At 43.7% G+C, this 22,632-nt stretch overlaps 1 protein-coding gene across 1 annotated transcript in view; it reads right to left on the reverse strand.

The window, feature by feature from the left end:
* The window catches only part of MAST4 (microtubule associated serine/threonine kinase family member 4), a gene marked incomplete at its 5' end in the record, with an annotated part of 555,822 nt that overhangs the window by 398,201 nt on the left and 134,989 nt on the right, over positions 1–22,632 (reverse strand). Inside the window, one exon of the mRNA XM_080933665.1 lies at positions 6,295–6,448. Within this exon, the coding sequence (XP_080789791.1) occupies positions 6,295–6,448 (154 nt within the window). The remainder of the gene's footprint in view (positions 1–6,294; positions 6,449–22,632) is intronic.

A 22,632-nucleotide genomic window follows, 5' to 3' on the forward strand; every position in this document is an offset into this window, starting at 1 on the left:
CCGAACATGACGGGCATAGCAAGCACTGGGTCTATTGTTTAAATGTCAGCAAGCAATGTTTGCTTCCCTCTCTTTAGCCAAGTACTCTTGGTGATTCAGATCTTCGGGAAGGCAACTTACACAACGTCAAACATGACAATCATTCAAATCATGATATAATTATGGCTCTTCTGATTTATCCCTTCTGAAAGCTCCATGTTTTCTGAGTTATCTACATTGAACACATATTTATAGCTCAGAAATAGATATGTTTATCATATAGTATTGCTTTCGAAGACAGAAGCTAATTTTGGTGGACAGAGTCACTGGTCCTAATTGTCTACATTCTTAGCATTATATCCTGCTATCAGGGTGAGATGTGCTTCCACAACTCGGCTTGTCCCAGCCAATGAAAAGGGAGCAGCACAATGTTTGGAAATGTTTGAAATACATTTGTATAGATGAACTTCACCTCTCATGCTCCGGACTCTTATCATTCTGTGTGGTGAATGATCTTAGAGACAATGGACAAAGAGCAGGTTACACTTCAAGTGAATCCTGTAATCAAGCCAAGTGGAGCTGAAATAGCGTTGATGTCCCAGAAGCCCCTCAGCCACATAAACCAGAAACTGATAATCATCTGCCAATGAGTGTTCTGATAGTATACAGAATAAATGCTGCTGACATGAGTCACTGAATGATACAAATGAACAATAACAACAACAAAAACCTTGGAGGGAAAAAACCTTCCCCATGGACTGAACTGCTGGGTATAAAAAAAGAGCAGAGCACCTTTCACACACTGTATAAGAAGGGAGCCGTTTTAATATTTAGCGCAGTAGTTTTCTTCCCCCCTTATCAAATATTAAATTGTTTAATTACAATTCTAGGAAGTCTTACCAAGCATGTAATCATTTGAGAGCATTCAGCAACAGGATTCCATGTTAAATGTTATGAACCTTTTTCAGTGTTCAAATTTATTTTTTACAGCATGATTTTCCATATTTACGTGGTTTTCTGCTTTGTATATATTTGATGTTTAATCAATATCCTCTTGGCAGATATTTAGATGACATGTAATTTTAATTATTATAAATAATGCTGCTCCAAATATTACTAGTGCTAATTCTCCACACATATTCATGACTGCTTGCAATGAAGTCCCAGAAATAGAATTGCTGGGCTAACAAATGTATGAATTTAAAGATTTTTTAATATGCATTAATTGCTTAGATTTAATTTTCTTTAATTAAAGGACTGGGAGGCCTACAGATTGAGTCACAGCCCCAGATTCCAAGAGAGGAAAGATTCTCCTATCTAAAATTCACTCTAATTAATCCTGCTGGAATTTAAAGTTCATTTTAAACCTGCTGGGTACCTGCTATGTTAAGAGCTTCATACTGGATGCGGAGGCACCTGCCTGGGTACAATCTCTGGCTCTGGCTTACAAGCACCATGCCTGTGCCTCAGCATCTCCGTCTGTAAAACAGGGATTCGTGCTTCTTGTCTCATGGGCTAAATAAATCAATAAATATAATTTGCTGCAAGTGACCGTGCCACACAGGAAGATTTTAGTATTAGATATCATTAGGAATAACTAATGACTAGGCCAAGGATTCTCCTCTTAAAAAGCTAAAGGCTCAGTGCAATTTTTCAATTTACACTTAGGCAGTAAATGTCTTAAACCATAAGGAAAGCTTTCATACAAAGTCTTTGACTTTAGTTTAGTTTTTGGCAGGGAAGAGTCCAGGCTGGCCTCCAACTCGCTGTGTCTCTAAGGAGACTCCAATGCTTGGACCTCCTGTCCCTACTCCACACCATGGCTGTAAGTACAATGCCACCACACCAATGATCCAGAGTTGAAAGGAATCAAGTGGGAAACGCTGCTGGAGCATGAAGGAAGACGCTAGATCAGACACAGGGCTCTGGTGACAAGATCGACTTTTATAAGATGAACTGTCAGGGTTTGTTCCCAGGTGAGGTCATATGGTCATTGCTGCTTAAGACTGGTAGATGCTTTGCTTTTGAGACTTACGGATGATGCTGTCTTACCCGAGCCCCAGTGTCTGGTACATATTTCAGGTAAGGCACCGAGAAGATAGAATCCTACAATCCTGTAACCTGGTACTAAATCCCATAAACCCAGCATTCAGGAGGCTGAGGCAAGAAGATTCCCATGAGTTCAAGGCTAGCTTGGGCTATACAGTATGTTTCAGGCTAGCCCAGACTACAATGGGAGACTTGGAAACAGATTTTAAAAAGCAAAAATGGAATCAACCAGGGCACCAAGCTGAGCTTGGTGAGCTCACGTTCTCCACCAACACCAAAGCTCCCTAACTTAGTCACTTCCACTGACAATGCTAATAGCTGCCCACTGCTGGGCCAAGCTCTTCCCACATGTTTCTTTGCCAAATACTCAGCTAAGCTATCTAGAGGACCAATGCTTTCTCCTACCCCCAAAACCTCAGCTTTCACGGACCTATTTTCCAAATAGGTCACCTATGTTCAATGGTTGTTTAAAGATCTTCTGAGTCTGATTAAACATATTTTAAGAAAATCTCACCTAAGATGTAGCCATTCACAATGGTTGTTTAAAGATCTTCTGAGTCTGATTAAACATTTTTTAAGAATATCTCACCTAAGACTTAGCCATCCATGATGGCCGCATAGCATCCAAATTATAGGAGGACAGGCCTGAAAGAGCTGCTAAGAGTAAGAAATGGGATCCAGGTTCAAGTCTTCGTTCCCATAAAGCTAAAGGCCAAATTCCATGCTCCAGGTCATAAGCTGGAAGATTTTGAATTGTTTCAAAGCTTTTAATAAACTACTTAAGTAGTAAAAGGTGAGAACAGTTACTACCCAGCTGTCAAAATCAGGTCAAGTAAAAAACCTTTCTAATTAAAATGAATGAACAGGGTGACTCTTAACCATCAGGATTTCACTGCCCTACCTACTGGCTAAGGGTTTGACTCCAGGACTCTTTAGACTGTATCCCTTAGGCCACCACCACCACAGAAGTAAAAGCTTCCTAACAGGCAGCAGGAAAGCATCAGCAGAACCCAATGTGAGCCCTGGCTATTCACCAGGAAGAGCAACTTTTCTATTTTTTGAGACAGGGTCTCAACAGATAGCTCAGGCTGGTCTTGAACTCAAAACCTGCCTCTTGCTGCTACCTCTAAGAACTTTGATGATGATATGTATGCACCACCGTGTATGTAGTGTGTGTGTGTGTGTGTGTGTGTGTGTGTGTGTGTGTGATATGCATGTGTCATGTGGATGTGTGTAAGTGTATATGTTAGTATATACACATACATGTTATGGTATATGAAATGAGGATTCTCACTGAACCCGAAGTTCCCCAATTGTGCTAGACAGACTGGCAGAGGGTCCTCAGGACTGTCCTTCCTTGATACTGGGAACGCAGATGAATGCTTCCACACCTGCTATTACATGGCTGGAGTTCAAACTTAGCACCTCACACTGACATAGCAGGTACTTTACTGAGCCACTGTGTTAGCTCTGCATGCTTTTTTTAAAGGTAATCGTTCTCTGGGCCTGGATCACCCTCCCTCCCTTCTAGTAGTGTGCCTCTCTGGACCAACTGCTCCAACTTTACTGACTGTGTGGCAGCAGTATTTCCGTTCCTTAGAAATTCCATTTCCAGAAAGCCAAAGCCCATATTTCTAAAATTAAAAAAAAAAACATAATTCAAAGTATTTTCCAGACCATTTATGAACTGGCAGACAAGGCTGTCATATGTAGACAAAACTTCCTTCAGGGCTTAAAACCAATGATGTTCCTTCAAAATATTTATGTTTAGAGGGAAAAAGTCACTAAGATGAAATAGGAAAGGAAGTAAAACCTTAGTGCATTATAGTTTAGTTTACATCAGAGTTGAAATGAGGAGCCTCTTCTAAGTCTTTTGCTTTAACTTATTCTTATTTGGCTTTATCTTTTCTAAAACTAGAATAAAACTTATAAGCAAAAACTTAAATATAAGTAAATATATAAGGTACTTATATAAATGTAGATAGGAGCTGTTTGTTGGCTTTTTAGATTTAAAAAAGCTTCCGTTTCAGATGGAACATTTTTATCACCACTCTGTGTTTTTCAATACTTTATTTTCAATGACCCATAATTACACAGACCCACAGAATAACATATGCTTTTCTTCATTTCCTTCATCTTTCTTGCTTCCTTTCCTCCTGTAGTACTGGGTTCAAACCTAGGTACCACGAATGCCTAGGCAAGTGGTCTATCACGGAACCACATACCAGTCCTGGTATAGTTTTCAATGCATGCACTGCAAACTTCAATTATTTCCAATAATAAAGGATGACTAGATCATGGTAACTGATTTCTCACCACCAACACATAGCATTCATGCTAAGAACATTCTAGATCCCTCCCCACCCACAGTTTAAAAACAGAATTGCTTCCAATCAATTATCAGAACAACCTTTTCTTGCTGTCTGGCTTGCCAACCATTCTGCCCGCCCCTTCTCCTTCCCAGGCAGTCCTACTTACTCTTCTCATGGTGTCTCAGACAACAGCTTTAACAGCCCACACATAAGTAACACACAGTTTGCTTCTGTGCCTAAACATTTAGGTGACATGTCTGCAACTCTGTAGTTTTACAAGGGGGAAGATTTGATAGATATCTCACAAATGAAAAAATATGAGCCTCTAATAAGCACAGAGCATGCCCTGCAACACCTTCATGCTATAGTTTGTCACATGTGACTTCTAAGGATTCAAGTGTTAAAGGGCTGGATCCAGGACGGCGTTCTTGTGAAGCAGTGAAGCTTGAAGAGGTGGGGTCCAGCAGGAGGTCTTCAGGGGTCACTGGGACCGTGCTCTTGAAGTGACTTGTGGGAACCAGCTCCCCATCTTTCTCTCTGTACTTTCCCACCACAGCATGATCAGTCACAATCCACTGTCTTGGGGTGCTGATTTACACAGTCCCAAAGCAACAAAGCCCACCAAGTGTACTGAAGCAGCAAGCCCAGAGAAACCTTCTCTCTTTATAATCTGATCGTCTCAGGCTCCCGTTGGAGTAACAGGAAGCTAACTACTGTAGCTAACTCTAGTAAAAGAAAACTACATTATGTAGGACAATGAAAATGACCAAATTCACAAAGACTGGCCAAACCACAGGTTGGTGAGAAGGCACACCAGGTGTGCTCACCTACTGTTGGTGGAAGCATCAAGTGTTTGTATTTGGGCACCTTGTCGATTTCTTTTTTTTTTTTTTTTTCTTTTTTTTTTTTAATTGAACAACTTTATTTTTTAAAAAAACAGACAAATGTACAGATTTTAAGTATTTTGCATAAAAATATATGAATACATTTTTGTCAGTGCTTTTTTTTTTTAAAGGTTTGATAATGTGCATTAAGATCTTACTAGTCACAATGAGCATAAAGTATATTTAAAACAAGATGTAACCTGGAATTAGTGAAAGTTTTCTTGGTGTGTAAAGATTAAGCATAATGGTTTTTTTTATTACCTTGTCAGTTTCTTGTGAATACTTACTATTGATACAATAATATAGTGTTAAAATGGAATATATCAAGAAACAGAGCGGACACAAGGCATAGACTATGTCTCAGTTAACATCAAAACTTAGCATTAATCTGGTCTGCAGGGAAAGTGGATATATAGTTATCTTGGGACAAGGAGTTTGTATGTGTGTGTTGTCCCTATGTGTGTTTATGGCTCTGTATGTTTGTCTGTGTGTGTGTGTGCATCTGTGTGCACCTATGTCTCTGTATGGATGTCTGTGTGTGTGTGAGAGAGAGTGTGTAAGTGTGTGTGTGTGTGTGTGTGTGAGAGAGAGAGAGAGAGAGAGAGAGAGAGAGAGAGAGAGAGAGAGAGAGAGAGAGAGACTGAGACTGTGTGTCTCCAAATGTGTGTGTCTGTGTGCATCTGTGAATGTCTGGCTCTCTGTACATATGCCTGTGTGTGTGTGTGTGTGTGTGTGTGTATGTGTGTGTGTGTGTGTGTGTGTGTGTGTGTGTGTGTGTGTGGCTTGTTGTCTATCTCAAGCTACATTTTTATATTTTGATCATGCTGGTAGTTATACAAAAATATGAATTTTCCTAAATGCATTTGTGTATATACAAAATATGACCTGGTCGTTGTATATAAACTATATTTCATAAATTTTACTGCTCAAGTTCTTAATTTAAACGGCTTTCTGGACTAAGTAACACTGTTGAAAAGGATCTGAAGGTAGACTTTTCTACACAGAACTCCAAGGCTGTCCAGGACCCTGTAGAAGACGAACAGTTCTTCCCACCCCTGTCCCTGGCTCACCAGTGGGGGCTCCTCCCAGGCTCCCTCGCCGCAGCTGCTTCCCGTCCTCGCTTAGCTGCCTCTTGTACTTCAGGGACTTTCCGAGGCCACAGGCCACATCTGGGTTGCTGCATTTCCGAAACGGCATGGGTGGCGGAGACAGTATGTGGTCAAGCTGCGGAGAGAAGCACAGTGGTATCATTTCCTGGGAACACCCAGCACCGGTTCTCAGGCTCCTGTGCGCATCTCCTTCGCCGACACTTCTTCCAGCACGGTTTCAGTCTGACATTTTATTCCTGTACCTCCATCTGAGAGTCACTACTGCTCACTTCGAAATCCCAGGAGCAGGTTTTGACGGCAGTCACTCACACGAGCAGGCCACAGGATTCAGTTCAGCAGATGACCCCAATTTTAATGCAGATTATTAGACCCCATGGGAAGATGGCTTGGTCACCAAAGTGTTTGCATGAAAGCACAAGGACCCAAGTTTGTTCCCCAGCACCCATGTAAAAGCTTGATGTGTGGCACACACTTGTAATCCCTTGACATGTGGCACACACTTGTAATCCCTTGACATGTGGCACACACTTGTAATCCCAACACTGGACTGGATTGGGTGCCTGGGTTTGCTGGCAAATTAGCCCAACCTATCTGAAGAGTTCCAGACCAATGAAAGACTTCTCCCAAAGGGTGGAAGACCCCGAAGAAGAATGCTTGAGGCTGTCCTGTGGCATCTACGTACACACACATGTACACTCAACATTATACAACTATACACAGAGAGAGAGCAAAAAGGAATATCATTTCATAACTGAGTGAATTACACATATACATGTGTATTCTGGACCTCTATATAAAATATGTCCTTCTGTGAACCCTCCCCAATTTGAAATATTGCTATATAAAAGCAGATCAAATTTCCCATATTGCTCACGCACATACAGGCACAGGAGAGGAATTTCTAAGCACTGCAGCCCTTAATGGAAATCAATACATCCTGATATCACTCTATAGCTCTTAAAAAGAAAGCCTGTCACAAGAATCAGAGAAACCAGTCACTTCAAGAGACAGCTTTCTACAAAAGAATCCCATGGGTCAAAGCGCTCACGTCAATATGTTCTCCACTTTCATGAGAACACCTGTAGACAGTTGTGTCTTCCACATGTTCACCTGCCCCCCATCCATGCGTGACCACCTCGCCCCCCAGTATTAGCTGCAGACATGCCTCTTCTAAGAACATAATCTCTTAAATGCCTCTATTTTATAATCTATATGTTCTTACTCAATATCTCCAGTCTTTGGAATTAAGTCCATAAGGAAAAGGCTGGGAAAACTACGAAATAAAGCTCTAATCGTGTAGACTTAATAAAGTTGCTCTTTTCCATGACTAGAAAAATTGTGGCCACAAGGTGGTAGTGTATCACAGACATTCAGCAAACTGTTCCATGCTTGCTCCTGCTAATAAATGTACCAAGAATTAGTGGCCACCCCTTCAAAGCAATCGAGCGGGTTCGGGTCCATTCTACTTAGTTATTTTCTCTTAATTACTAGTGGCAGCTGCATAAAACACAAATATTTATTGTTTCAGCTCCATCAGCTTCTGTGGCCCGTTTTTCATTCCCTTGCAGAATTACAATTAATTACTCTGGGGAAGAGTGTTATAATGCAAATCGACAGAGGATAGAAGAGTAAAAGAAAAAAGAAGCCTTTCCTAAGCAGGAATCATGGGATCACCTTATGTATTTCCAACAGTTACAGATGACATTAAGCATATGTGAAAGAGATGGAAATTAAAGAGAAAGTGTGGGTGAAAAAGGAAAGAAAACAAAACTCAACCCCTTTTCCATCACAGAAATGAAAGCATGAGCCAATAGTCCATCGGAGCCACAGCCTCAAGAGAAGACTGCTATTCTAAACCTGGGAAGACTGAGGCGTGAACAGTGAAGGCCGAAATGTCTTAGGAACAGGAGAAACCCATGAACAGAGCGGCACTCCAGGATGCCATTTCTCTCCTGTCGGCTCACACTCCCAACAGGGCTCTCTCTAAACATATCATTTTTCCAAATTTTCTGCATCGTCCCAGGCTTTAGTTTTTTATAGTAATTAATCAAAGTGTTTCAAAATGGCCCACTGCAACCTGACACTTTATTTTCCATTTCTTTTTTCTTCTTGCGGGGAATCCAACACTCACAATCTCTTAAAAAACACTTCATCGCACCCAGGAGCTGACGGTACACATCAGATCCAAACGTCGCCATTTACCTGGTTTCCACTGAGTCTCTCCACCTTGTACAGTCCTGATGATGGTGACTAGACCATAGATCACTGGCGTCCATTTGTACATTACTAAATTAAGAATTCACACAGAGGTGTAGAGAGAGACATTGTTCTTGTTAGGAGCCTGTCCCAAGACCTTGAAAAGCATCTTAGGAAATCAGAGCGGCATGACCTGGCATAGTCGTGAGTGAACGTTCATCTGCTCATCAGACACAGGCAGGCAGCCGTCTCACATCTACGTTTCCTGCCATCATCTCCCTCCCTGCTGTCTGTGAAAAGGCTTCACAGTCACACGTGGCTCCTGCCTTCAAGGAAGATGAATCCAAGTAGGTCAAGGCATTATGAGAGCATCACATCTTTGGTCCCTCAGTTTTCCCATCACTGTCGCATCTGTAGATGTGAACCATGGGCACATTTTCCTGGAACCCCCTGCCATCTTCCTAGTACACGCTTTCACCATCCACAAACACCACGCTTCCGGCTTAACTTCCTTCTCCCACTTATCTTCAGAAATGGTGCTGCCAGGAACATCCAGCCCTTCATTCAAAGTTTCGATGTTTTCACAAGGATCTTACAAAGAGACAGAGATGCTCCAATGTTACAGAAACTCGTTTATCCTGGCTAATGAGCACACAGCTTTATAAACAGGCCTAACTTAGTATGTCTGTTAACTCCTCCTTCACAATACAGCTCCAAACCCAGTCCCTTCTCCACCTCTCCAGTTGTCATCTTGTCCCTGAGACATGTGACCTCTCCTTTCACAACCTCCCAAAGGTTCCTTCTGCCTTCTCACTAATAGGAGAGTAGCCAGTGCCTCCTTTAAAGCATATGCCGGATGCCCCAGCTGTGGAGTCCTTTGCCAGAGGCTCCTCAGCTCAGAACAACTTGGGGTCTCTACGACTCCTGCCAGTCCCTCCCACCTGCCTCACAACGCCAACAGTGTCCCTGTTCTCCTGCAGCTCTGTGATGGCTGCAAACATAGCCCTGTGCACTTTTCCTTCCGAGGAGGCTTCTTAGCTAGCTTGCCTCCTCCAGGTCCAGGACTCACTTGAGTAGCAGTCTCCCCGGAGGCTTTGGTGTGAACTGTATAGAACGCCACACTCCTTGCTTAAGATTTTTCCTTCTCTTTTCTTCATAGCATCTACTGCCACGTCACATATAAGATCCTTTTATGCTTGGTTTTTTGCCATTTTCCACCAGCTATGGTGTGAGTAACAAGAAATTCTGCTCATTTTTTTTTCTGCCCTTTCCCCACAATAGGGCACAATAAGAAAATAAAATAAAAGGGAAAGATTTTTAGTATGAATATTTAGTTGCTAATCATAGGTAGAGGTATTTAGATAAAATATAACAATAGTAAAAACAGAGAACACGTGTTTATTATATGAGACTTTATTATTAAAAAATAAGAAAGTACACCCAGCGTAATCAAGAGGAAATGCTGAAAGGCGTCTACACTACACTGACAAAGCTGAGCATTTCATGTATGGGAAGACCCTTGGGTCATGTCAAATGACATCCAATAAAGAGCCTTTTATGTATACTGAGCCAGTGTGCTAATTTTTGAACAGGGCTATCTCTGAAGGTGATCCCTAAATAATGAATTATTCGACCTTTTAACTACATCCCTACTGGCAGATTCACGTGTGTCCGTCAATCCAATCTCTCTCTGCTCCATTCCTCTTTTCTGAAATTCTTCATTCATTCCCAAGATGTGACACATGCATTTTAAACACCCATTCAGAATGCATGTGCCCTAAGGCCAAAGGTCATGAGTTCAAAGGGATCACCAATGCCGTCTGCATTCATGATGGAACCAATGCTAAAGTTCTTTTTTTGAGCTTAAAACAGAAATGGATTGACTAGGAGCATAGGTTATGAAAATGTTGCTCAGTTATTCTATTTCTTGTCATTAAATATTCTAAAGCAAAACCAAGATACAAAAATACCTGAATCCTGAAACTGCTCAGACCTTGCTCAAATGCCAGTCAAGTTCTTATCCTTCCTCTCCTCTTCCTCACCACCCAGCAACTCAAACAGGTAACCTAAAATGACTCTACTGTATGTCAAAATTAGATTTAAAAGCTGAGAGGCTAGGGAACAGAATAGCCGTCTATGGGTAGGACAGCCATTGCAGGGCTGTCAGTGACCCTCAGTGGTCAGCTGCCCAGACCAGACTGGCACATGAGTGTCTCTATGGAAGTATTTAACTCTTAATGAATCATTTCTTCACCACGGAACATTAGTGACAATCCTACTCATCCTGAGTTGGATGTAAAGATTACCAGATTTCATACATGCTGGCACCTGAACACCTGTTAAAGCAGAAAGGGTTCCACTTGTGCTGTGGTTACAGTGCGTTTCCCAGAGTACCCAGGCCAACATTTCTACATGGAATTCAACCTGCTGGAACTTTACCCAGGTCTTTTGGTTTTTGATTGTTTGGTTTTGTTTGTCTGTTTATATAGCCTAAGAGAGAATAGGCCGGGGCACAGAAATGCCTGGTTCATGAGAAGCCACATTTTCTAGTCCTTGTGGGTGTCATTAGTCATGTTATGACATTTGGGAGGAGCCTTGAATCCATCCAAATTGCTAAGGGACAGAATTCTATGGCCATGTCCCAGGAAAGCTACTTCTGTCTGAAGAGTAGCTCTTAGGTGGTGGGGACATAAAAGGGGATAGCACATCCAAGCAACCCGTAGCTAAGACACCCTTGCTCACTCTGGTGCCATCTTCCAAGGCTCAGCTCAGCTGCTCCTTCCCCTAGCCAGCTGACAGGCAGTGCATGTGGCTCCTTAGTCACCTGCCCCTCAGAGTCCCACCTCTGTTCAGCACTGCTCAACAGTATGTAAGAAGATACTTCTTATTCTTGGCACTGCCCAAAGAATAGGCTATGTCCCCTTACTGCGTCCTAATATCTAAGTATTGATCTATCAGGCCACCAAGAGAGTGACAGCCCTGACCATACTGATCGGGTCTGCTAATTGATTTTGCTGACAATCATTCTGGATTACATCCCCTCAGAACACAGGCTTCCACTTAATGATGTTGTAAGCAACATCCCTACAAATCTAGCTGCTCAGATCCATAGTTTTCGAGGAAGGGATGTGCACTGCGGGGCCCTGAGCAACACCCATCTCCATTTATAAATATTTATTTAGTAGGCAGTTTTGCTGCTATCACTGTTTTCTTCTTTGAAACAGTCTCTATGCCAGGTTGGCCTCAAATTCAAGACCCACCTGCCCTGGCTTCCTGATGACTAGGTTGATACAGATGCGCACAGCTGTATGCAGCGTGTCAAGCAGTGTGTGCCAGGGTTAGCTTTGGAACAGGAGTGAGCAGACAAACAATACAGACTCATGAGGAGGTACATTCAAGCCTGGAGAGAGACACTGGGGAGATGTGTTCAGGCCTCAGCACTAGGACCAGTGTCACTGATGCTGGGCTGTGGGTGGGCTGTCCCTTGGAAACTACATGCTAGCAATGTTTTTCTAAACACCTTCAGCCAAGCCTCTGACTCCTCACCAGCAAGTGCAATGTGTCCCATCTCCAATCATAACCTTACGCACACAGACTTCATTTTAGCTTCTAAAATGGGATTTGTGGAGATTTTTACATGCACACAGATGCTCATATACACATTCACACACATACTCTCAAACACATATACATATACACACATGCTTACACATATATCCGCACATACACAGGCACACTGGGTCTCATATACACACATACTCTCTCTCACACAATGCTCTAATTCATTCTCTCTGTCTGTCTCTCTGTCTGTCTCTCTGTCTCTGTCTCTGTCTCTCTCTCTCTCTCTCACACACACACACACATACACACACACACATACACACAACTAGACAGAAACAGTAACTGGAATCACTCTTGGACTTCACAATTTGGGGGAAATGGGAAACGTAGTATCTGAGATCAGAGATGTGACTAAATTTAACTAGCCAAGAACTGGGCTGCTCCAACAACAAAGACTTATCTGGACCTATATGTCAAGATGCCACTGTCGAGGTCCCTTGTTCTGTGCTTGCTTTATTCTTGTTTGCCCTCATCTATTTCTACATTACCCCACTGACTTATGTGCTGTAGTAGGGTCACCTTGTGAGAACAAGGGAGCGGTAGTGACACACACCTGTCACGCCAGCGCTCTGGAGGTGGAGGCAGGGTCACAAGTGTAAGACTAGCCGCTACTACACAGATGAGGTCAGCCTGTGCTAAAAGACCTATCTGGAAAAAAAAAAAAAACAAAAAAAAACTTTTGAGAACAAAAAGAAACTGGAAGAAAAGAACAGAGTCAGGAAAACTGTCCATGTTTACAAGGTCTGGTCAGCCAATAGTTCCCTAAGCCCTAACTTACTCAAGTGATTTAACTGTCCTTTCCAGTGGTGACGACCTCCCAAGAGAACAAGCCTCTCTTCCTCCGTCCCTCTCCAGAAGAGAAGAGGAAACACAAGAAAAAGCGCCTGGTGCAGAGCCCCAGTTCCTACTTTATGGACGTGAAATGCCCAGGATGTATGAGATCACTGCGGTCTTTAGCCGTGCACAAACGGTGGTCTCCTGTGTTGCCTAGGGAAAAGCCAGGCTGACGGAGGGATGCTCCTTCAGGAGGAAGCAGCACTGAGAGCTGATTGTTGCCATCACGTTTTCAATGAATGGACTTATCATCAAATAATACACCAATGGAATATACTTACACTGGGCTGTGAACTACTAGATAACAACATCATTTTCTGATATCTGCCAGGAGAGAAAAGCCCAGAAATTTGAAATTCGCCTGCCTCATCTCCCAAATACTGGATTACAGGCATGCACCCCATGCCTGGCTTCTTTGATTTCATAATTAATTTCTGAAATCATGAACATAATCAGCAATATGAAGTAAGTTTTAGAAATGTCCTAAGATGTGTTGGATCGAATCCTAACGGTGCTCACCTGGGCAGAGCTGTACCACAGGCTCACTGCTTAATAACATTGATTTTCTTTCCTCCCTCCTGAGAGAAATATGCAAATCGTCACCTCACTTTCCTGTCAACTTCAAGAAGGTCAATTCCTTGGCTCAGGAACATCTTCACAAACACATATTTGGCAAACGCCAGCAAAAAATCATGGTCAGAGCCCAAGGAAGGATACCATTCGGCAGACATTTAATTGCAACCACATATGACATGCACATAAAGCAGTGATTTCAATCACTGGAAGCTATGAAAAACAGACTAACATTATTTGACAGCCTTAAAGCATAGTGTTTACCTATACACCTTTCAGAATGTTAATCGCTACTCAAAGTTTGGCTCAGGAACAGTGACACTGGGGAAAACACAGCACACATGCAACTTGATTTTACATATATGGATCACCTGTTTTCTTCCTGCCATCTTAATATTCTGGATGTGTCACTGGCCTTTATTTAGGGATCTAATCTATGCTTGTGGTTGTTTACTTATCTGAAGTTCTTAAAGTCCCTTGATACCATCCTGTCTCCAACAGCAATATAACTAAAAAGTCTGAGAAGCACTCCTCCATTGTTGGTGGGATTGCAAGCTGGTACAACCACTCTGGAAATCAGTCTGGTGGTTCCTCAGAAAATTGAACATGTTACTACCTGAGGACCAAGCTATACCACTCCTAAGCATATATTCAAAAGTCGTCCAACATGTAACAAGGAGACATGCTCCACCATGTTCATAGCAGCCTTATTTATAATAGCCAGAAACTGGAAAGAACCCAGAAGAATGGATACAGAAATTGTGGTACATTTACACAATGGAGTACTACTCAGCTATTAGAAACAATGACTTCATGAAATCTGTAGGCAAATGGATGGAACTAGAGACTCTCATCCTGAGTGAGGTAACCCAGTCACAAAAGAACACATGGTATGTACCCAACTGATAAGCAAATATTAGCTCCAGAACCTCAAAATACGCATGAACCAATTCACAGGCCTTATGAAGCTCAAAAAGAAGGAAGGCAGAATGTGGATGCCTCAGTCCCTCTTAGAAGGGAGAATAAAACACTCATGGGAGGAAATACAGGGACAAATAGAGGAGTAGAGATTGAAGAAATGATCATCCAGAGGCTGTCTCCCCTGGCGATTCATCCCATATGCAGCCACTAAACTCAAGTACTGTTGCTGATGCCAAAAGTGCTTACTGGCAGGAGCCTGATATGGATTCCTCCCTAAAGGCTCTGCCAGAGCCATACTGATACACAGGAGAATTCTCGCAGCTAACCATCGGATTGAACATGGGGACCCCAGTGGAGGAGCTAGAGAAAGAACTGAAGGAGCTGACAGGGTCTACAACCCCATGGGAAGAACAAAATTATCAACCAAACAAACCCTTCACAGCTCCCAGGGACTAAAACACCAACCAATGAGCACACATGGAGAGACCATAGGTCAACGTGCATATGCAGCAGAGAATGGCATTGTCTGGTATCAATGGGAGAAGAGGCCTATGGTCCAGTGCAGGCTCTTTTTCCAAGTGTAGGGAAATGCCAAGGTGCTGAGGTGGGAGAGGGTGGTTGAGAGAGGAAGTACCTTCATAGAGGCAAGGGAAGGGGATAACATTGAAATGTAAATACAGAAAATATCCAATAACAAAAAGAAAAAAAAAAAAACAAAATTAAACTAAACTAAAACCTCTGACCCTGGTTAACAAGCAGGAAGGAAAAACACTTCCCCTGGGTTATTTTCCTTCAGTATAAACCAGAATAGAAAAGTCTCAAATGTGTATCACAGAAGCTATTAGTATATAACCACTTCTCTTGTCTCGAGATTAGGTTGTATTAATAGTATTTTTAACTTGCCAAATGGGGGGGACAGATAAGTAACGATTCAACATCTTTAGCTCACCAAGAGGTAAGCTTGTGAATCAAGTCCAGTGTCCCTAACTCCATAGCCTGACTTCCATGGTCTTAACCCCTCCCTGACAGGGACTACAGTGGACTCTAAGGAGTTCACTGGGAAAACTCCCAGAGAAAGTCAGGTGCTGGAATTCTGCTGTCAACAAGTCTAAATGATCCAACTAAACCCCTGGCGTGGCCTATCGGTGGGTTTCTCAGCTCAGCACTCAAGAACCACAATACATGAGCGGTGTGGAACAGCCAAAAAGAACGTATAGAATCCAATTCCCTGGCATTATTGAAAGGCCGAGGCCCACAGAAGAGACAAAGAACATGGGAGTGTGCGTGTAGACCAGAGCCTAGATCTGACATACTGTAGACCCTGCTGCGAATCTTTGTGTACTTTGCCTCCGGAAGCCTGGACACACCCAGCATGCATCCACTGTTACCATCAACTTAAATGATTCCCAGTGGTTTTCCAACTCTGTACAGTCAATCCAACGTTGTTGGTTGACGTCAGAGAAGACAGCCCCACTATGTGCACCTCTATGCAGCTTTATACTGTCCACTGGGGTTAAGAGCATGGCAGAGGTTTGGTCGCACCTGAAATCCTGCTTTGCTCATCAACAAAGAAGCAAACTCTCTCACACTCATTTCTTCTCCATGGACCAACGTTCGCTCCACCAGGAAGAAAATGTCTCTAGGCAACGAGAGCATGGGATAGGTTCAAATGCCTTTAGTGTCTACATGAAAAATCAGGCCAGAAAATGACTTTTTTTTTTTTTTTTTTTTTTTTTTTTTTGCCTTGGGTACAAGCTCTTAATCACACAAAAGAAGTATTCACCAGAGCTACAGGGTGGTCAAAGCAGCAAACAATTCACTTGTCAAGGGTCTCTGGGGTCCTCAAAGAGGCCCCTAAGGACCAGGTGAGTAACATAAATAAGACCAACAGGATTGCTGGGAATGGACTAAAGAGCTTGGAGGGTTTTATCATAACCTACCCCCAACAAACACACAAACACACCATACACATCACACACACACACACACACACACACACACATCATACACACCACACATACATACCACACATACATACCACATACACACACACACATACACCACATCATACACACACAAACATACCACACCACACACATCATACACACACCACACACACCACACACATACCACACACACCACACACACACACACACACACACACACACACACACACACGCACCACACACACACACACACATACATCACATCATACACACACAAACATACCACACCACACACATCATACACACACCACACACACCACACACATACCACACACACACACACCACACACACACCACGCACATCATACACACACATACCACACACACAAACATACACACACCACACAGACTACACACACACATACACACAACACATACACACACACACACACACACACACACACACACACAAACATACACACCACACACACACCTACACAAACAGTAAGTCTGGAACTGTTATTTAAAATCACACCTAATTTTATCCAATAAGAGTGATAATTCTATTTCCCTTTCTCCTAAAGAAAAAAAATCAAAACAGTGTCAGGGCACAAGCACCTCAGGAAAAGCTGAGAAGCTGCAATGTCAACCAGTTCGTACCTTGGAAAGTGTGAACACACGGACATCTGACAGGGTCTGAAAATAGACTCAGGCAGATGAGCCACAAAGCTACCCAGCCGCTGACCGAGCTCGTCTTCCATGCCCTGGCTTTCTATTTCTCTCCTGCTCACATCTCACTGGGGAGAGGCTTCTGCTCTGTCTATCTGAAGGTTGAAATCAAAAGACATGCTCTGAGGAAGCTGCAGGTTTGAACTTCAAGTCTGCCTGTGAGCACAGAACTCCACTCCGCAGACACAGGGGTGTTCTCTTCAACAAACCCAGTGCTCAGGGGTGGGACGGGGTGGGGAGGGTGGGAAAATGGACAGAGGGTGGCTAAGGAATGCAGGGAGATGGTGGGACAACCTCTAATGACGCTGAGGTGACAGCCACGTGCCCGGACCCGATCCATACACACGGTGCACATGCCTGCACTGCAGTGCCACGGTAATATATTCATTTAAAAGTCTGTACATGTATCTCTGCTTTTTAAATAAAGTTGTAAGAAAAAAGAAAAAAATTACCTCAATTTCACCATGAAAAAAAAAAAAAACCAGATGTGCAATATGAGCTGACTTAAAGTTATTTTAAGAACCTGAATTTACAATGGAAATTCTAACTTTTTCAACTTATATGATGTTTTTAGCAATGGATTTATTTCTCTGCCAGGTGCTTATTTAAAAATTAACAACGTTAGCTCTTGCCTCGGGAAGCACAGCTTTTATCGACGAGGCCACAGCCCGTTTGACTGGTCCTCCCAGCTATGCACACCCCTGTCACACACGCATGCTATCAGGGATCTCAGAAGACAGGCTGCATCCTCACCAGCATCACGGACGCCTTTGGTCTCCAGTTCCGCGCTTCTCTCTAAGTCGGCGCCACCCTTCTCATTGCTACGGAGCCTAGCTAAGCCAGCAGAACCATAACACCCATTCCCGCTTCCCCATCGACGCTGTGTCCGACACTGGGAAGGACAGCCCGTGCACCGATAAAACGCTGATGAGCACTGCTGCTCACAACTTACACACTCGATGTATGGAAGTGAGAGTGCGGCAGCCCACAGAACTTAAAATATTAACCGTCCAGACGTTTATTCAACAAGTTTTCAGGTGCCTTGCTCATTTACTAAGTTCACCAAGCACTAACTGCACCCCAAACATGGCTAGATAATGTGGAGAATGTGGTGGCTAACACACAATTTCCTTCTTCTCATAGTAATACTGGCTATACAGACGGATGGAAAACATGGGTCGGAGTGAAGCCATGTGAGTGCTGGTAGGTAGAGGTGTGACCCTGAAGGAGCTGGGGTGGGTGGAGATGCCCGAATAGACGGAAGAGGCAAAGCCACTGGGACGCATAGGAAGATGCGGTTTCCAGACCACACCTGGCAAACCACCAGGCAAACCAGACAGGAGAATGAGTTGGCTTTTTGGTTTTTGTTTTCTTAAGGTAGCAAGGTGACTAGGAAGTGTCCTCTGAAAGCGTCCTTTGTCTCTGGTCTGAATGCATAGCCCTCCCCCAACCAGGCCAGGTACCATCCCAACTATTCTCTGCAGCTTTAAAACCTCTGACACAATATTTTCATCAGGCGCTTAAATGATTTAACAAAGGTACCAAAGTTTCAAGCATCAGCACCTGCTGCTCCTCCCCCACCCCACAGCCCCATCCCCCTCGTGCAGATGATACCCAGCCCCAAGTTACTGCTGAGTACAGTTCACACTGTCACCAGCCATCTGGGACATGAAAGGGACTCTCCCCTGGACCCACCTCCTTTTCAGTTCTTTGTATGTTTCAATGTTACAATTCTCACTGTATTTCTGTACCACCTCCTCACCAGGATCCCCCAAGTACCATAAGACCACCTCCAAAAGAAGCAGTCCTACTACGAGAAACCACATGACTCAAGGAAGAGGGGAACGTGTGTTTGCAGCAGGCCAGTGGGCAAAGATCAACATGGGGAGAAGATGTTCAGAGGAAGTGCCAAAGTAGAGCAGTTATCTGCCAAGTGCATTTCTGTGTTCCGCAGCATGGGATGTGCTGAAGTAGGCCCATGGCATGTGTGATTTCCATAGAAAAGATGGCACAGAGTTCTGCACCATGGAAGTCCAGGTCAGCCACATCTAAGGTGCTGAGCCCGGAAACCAGCTCCCCAGCCCTCCTTGGGGGCTTGCGCATTCCACTGCCTTCCCTCCTATCTGTTACTCTTTAGGGTTGACATCAGCCTCCAATGGAGTAGTTCTCAACCTTCTGATGCTGTGACCCTTTAATACAGCTCCTCATGCTGTGGTGACCCCCAGCCGTAAACTTACTTCTTTGCTACTTGATAACTGTAATTTTGCTACTGCTCTGAACTGGGATATAAATACCGGATGTGCAGGATAGCTGATATGCCACCTCAGACAGATGGAAACCCATAGGCAGAGAACCACTGCTTTAATGTTTTCTTTTCAAGTATTCGCATGTGACCAGAACCCTGTGCCTTTGACCAAAAGAAACACCCATGCAGAGACACCTCCAGCAGCCCTCAGCCAGCTAAGGCTCCTGGTAGCTCTTCCTAACTTCCTGGTGGAAAGCAGACAGACATTTGGATCAGTTCACCAGTGTGACCTTCAATTCTTAATACCAAGAAATCCCCACATCTTCAGAGTGGAGTTACACAACAGCAGGTCCCAGAAGACAAAGCCCCACATGCACAGATGTGACCTGCAGAGGACAGAACTTCCAAAATGGTGGTGGTAAGGGGAAAAAGTGGGGCACTTGGTGTGAAAAACCACAATGCTATAACTTAGTCAATGCCTAATCTTAATCAGTACTCAATCTTAGGCCTCACCTCTCACCCTCTTCCCCAATACTCAGAGGACAGATTCCCTGAGGAGCAAAGCAGTATACCATGGAGGCAGGAGAAGACGGAAATGAACTTGCAGTGACCCTTCCCACAGGGAATGAAACCATTGGCTATTTCAATCTTCCTTTAGCGCGGAGCTCGGAGAGGCCTGGTCCTCCATCACCCACTACTGCGCCTTTGTGAAGAAGCACCATCTTGCCCATCTCCTCTTCCTCTTCCACAAGAATCTCTGCCCCAGAGGTCAAGAAAAATCATCAAAACCCAACTGTCTGCTGTCGGCAGCTGAACACACACACAGCTGAAACAGGATGGAAGTAAAGAGCCAGTGCTATCTATCTGAAAGTCTGAGGTATTTTTTTTCATCCATGTTACATAAATGACATTTCACTAAAATGTGAAGTAAAAACCCCATATGTAAATATGCATCCTTTCTTCTCCCAGAGAATAAGAATAGGGACAAAGTCTGAAAGTCAACCTTGAGGATTATTTCTGAAACTTAGAAGGGGTTATTACACAAAGCACATAGTTAAGTGGTGGCATTTTTCACTTGCTAATAAGGCACTGTGGCTAATTACAAAAAAGAAAGAGATCTGCAGGAAGATGACGGAGACGTCACCAAGTCAAGACTTCAATCACGGCTCTCCAAGAGGAGCTGCTCCACCTGTACCACTTAAGGATTTTTATAATTGAAAATCTTAGGCAGTCACAATAGCTCATGGTCAAAATGTCATCGACAGCAATGGTATTTAGTCAAGTTTGAAAAAACAAAAGTCAAAGAAGTTAAAGAAGTCTGAACAACAGAAATATTCAGCACCAGCAAAGCCCAGGGGCAGGATGGCAGGACACCTCTCAGGAGAGTGGGCGCCATGTTCAGTCCCCAGGCAACAGCATAACTCTGGAGTGTAGAACATTTATAAACAAACTGGGCTGAGGTGACCGTTCAGGCTTGCAGCCAGGAAGCTTTAGTCTGAAGTGAACTCCAGGGTGATAAAGTGACCCTGTGTCTGAAACAGAGTGGATGCCTCTGAGGAAATAGAGGTCTAACTTTGACTTCTCTCATCCATGTACCTGTGCACGAAATGCACCCCACACATGAATACACCCACTCACATACACACACACTTCAGAACACAGACCCGAGTCTCAACATTTTCACTTTCGAAGGGAACAAAGTAATCACCTACTCTGATCTACAAGAAAATATGTTCAGAATAGAAACTCCTTCCACCCCACGCCCACTCTTTACTGGGTCCTGTTTTATTCCCAAAGTTAGAAACTTGCGTGTGTGTCATTTTCTGGTACATCCCCAAAGGCTGGGAGAGTGTCTGCACATAGTAAATCCAGGAGGCATGAGTGCAAAGAGACTATTGAGTGTTTCACCTTGCAGACACAAAATAATCAAGGACTCTGCCCAGTGACTAGGAGGACGGTGAATGTACCCCTTGCCCAGGCTAAAGCCCCCCATCACACACTTAGAAGACCACCCTCACGTCTGTTTCAGCACCCACTTGCTCTGCATGGGGGCAGATCCATGAGCATGTCCCAGAGTGACAACTACACCAAGCAGAGCCCCAGTTATGAAACATGAACAATAAATAATTGAAACATATACACATGAAGGGTCTGAGCCTCTTAAGCAGCCCTCTTGGCTTAAGGATCATGTATGTAATAAAATTCGAGGTTAAGTATGTCTTAACCCAAGTGGGGCTTCTACAGTATATGCTCTGAGGGGATCTGCTTACAGGGGCTCCTTCCTCCCTGCTACTAAGTCAAACCTCTGCTCTTAAAGAATGCCAATGATGGCGTATAGTCTACACAGAATAGAGTTTTCATCTGCTACACTCCCTCCTGCCTTGAGCCTTTTGGAAGAGTCATTTGACTGATCAAAGTCAAGAGAGTGACTTAGAAGTGATCTGTGAAAAAGAATCAATATCAGGAAAAGAAAGGCTGTTCTTGCAGATGTTTCACTCAGAATCCTCTGACAGGCTTAAAAGTCCTCCCCGAGAAGCAGTTTTCCATGGTTGAAATCATGCAGGATGGCCTATACACAGAAGAGATCCAGAGGCAGAAGATGAAGGAATCAGGGTGCCCAAGGGGACACCAAGCTAAGCTGAGAAAGTCCACTGGTCATGGGTGATGGTCCTACATCAACAGACTCTATGGTGCTTCTCGCTTTACGAATGATGTTAACAGCTCATTCTGGAGGGCAGGCTAGAGTTCAGGACTTGCTTCTAAGGAACAGAGCACAGCAGGAACTCTGTAGCTTGTGGCCTGGCCTCCTATTTCCACGTCCATACCTCCACTCGCATCTTTGAACTCACACTTAAACTCCCCTGCCTCATATTAATTAATCTAGAAGAAGCTGCCACCAAGCCAGCTGCACCCCATCAGCCCTGTAGAGGGGTACAACTGGGAAGACTGGGAACCCAGGCTGCCTGACAAAATGCTTGCACCAGCATGCCTGCAGTACAAGGGGCGCCATCTTGAACGTGCCCTCTCTCCAACCTCAGTCAAGCCATTAGCTGGCTGAATTCCTGGCTGCAACCTCAAGAACCAACCTAGAGCAGAATTCGCAAGGAAGGATCGAAAATGGATTAGAGATCAGAAGGATGGAGAAAGGGAAGGAGAGAGAAAAAAATACAGACACAGACCTCACCTAAAGTCAAGATGTGCTCATTCACAAGCACCTGAGGGTGTTGTGTGGCA

The sequence above is a fragment of the Micromys minutus genome (genome assembly GCF_963924665.1).
Source record: "Micromys minutus genome assembly, chromosome: 20".
Classification (NCBI taxonomy): domain Eukaryota; kingdom Metazoa; phylum Chordata; class Mammalia; order Rodentia; family Muridae; genus Micromys; species Micromys minutus.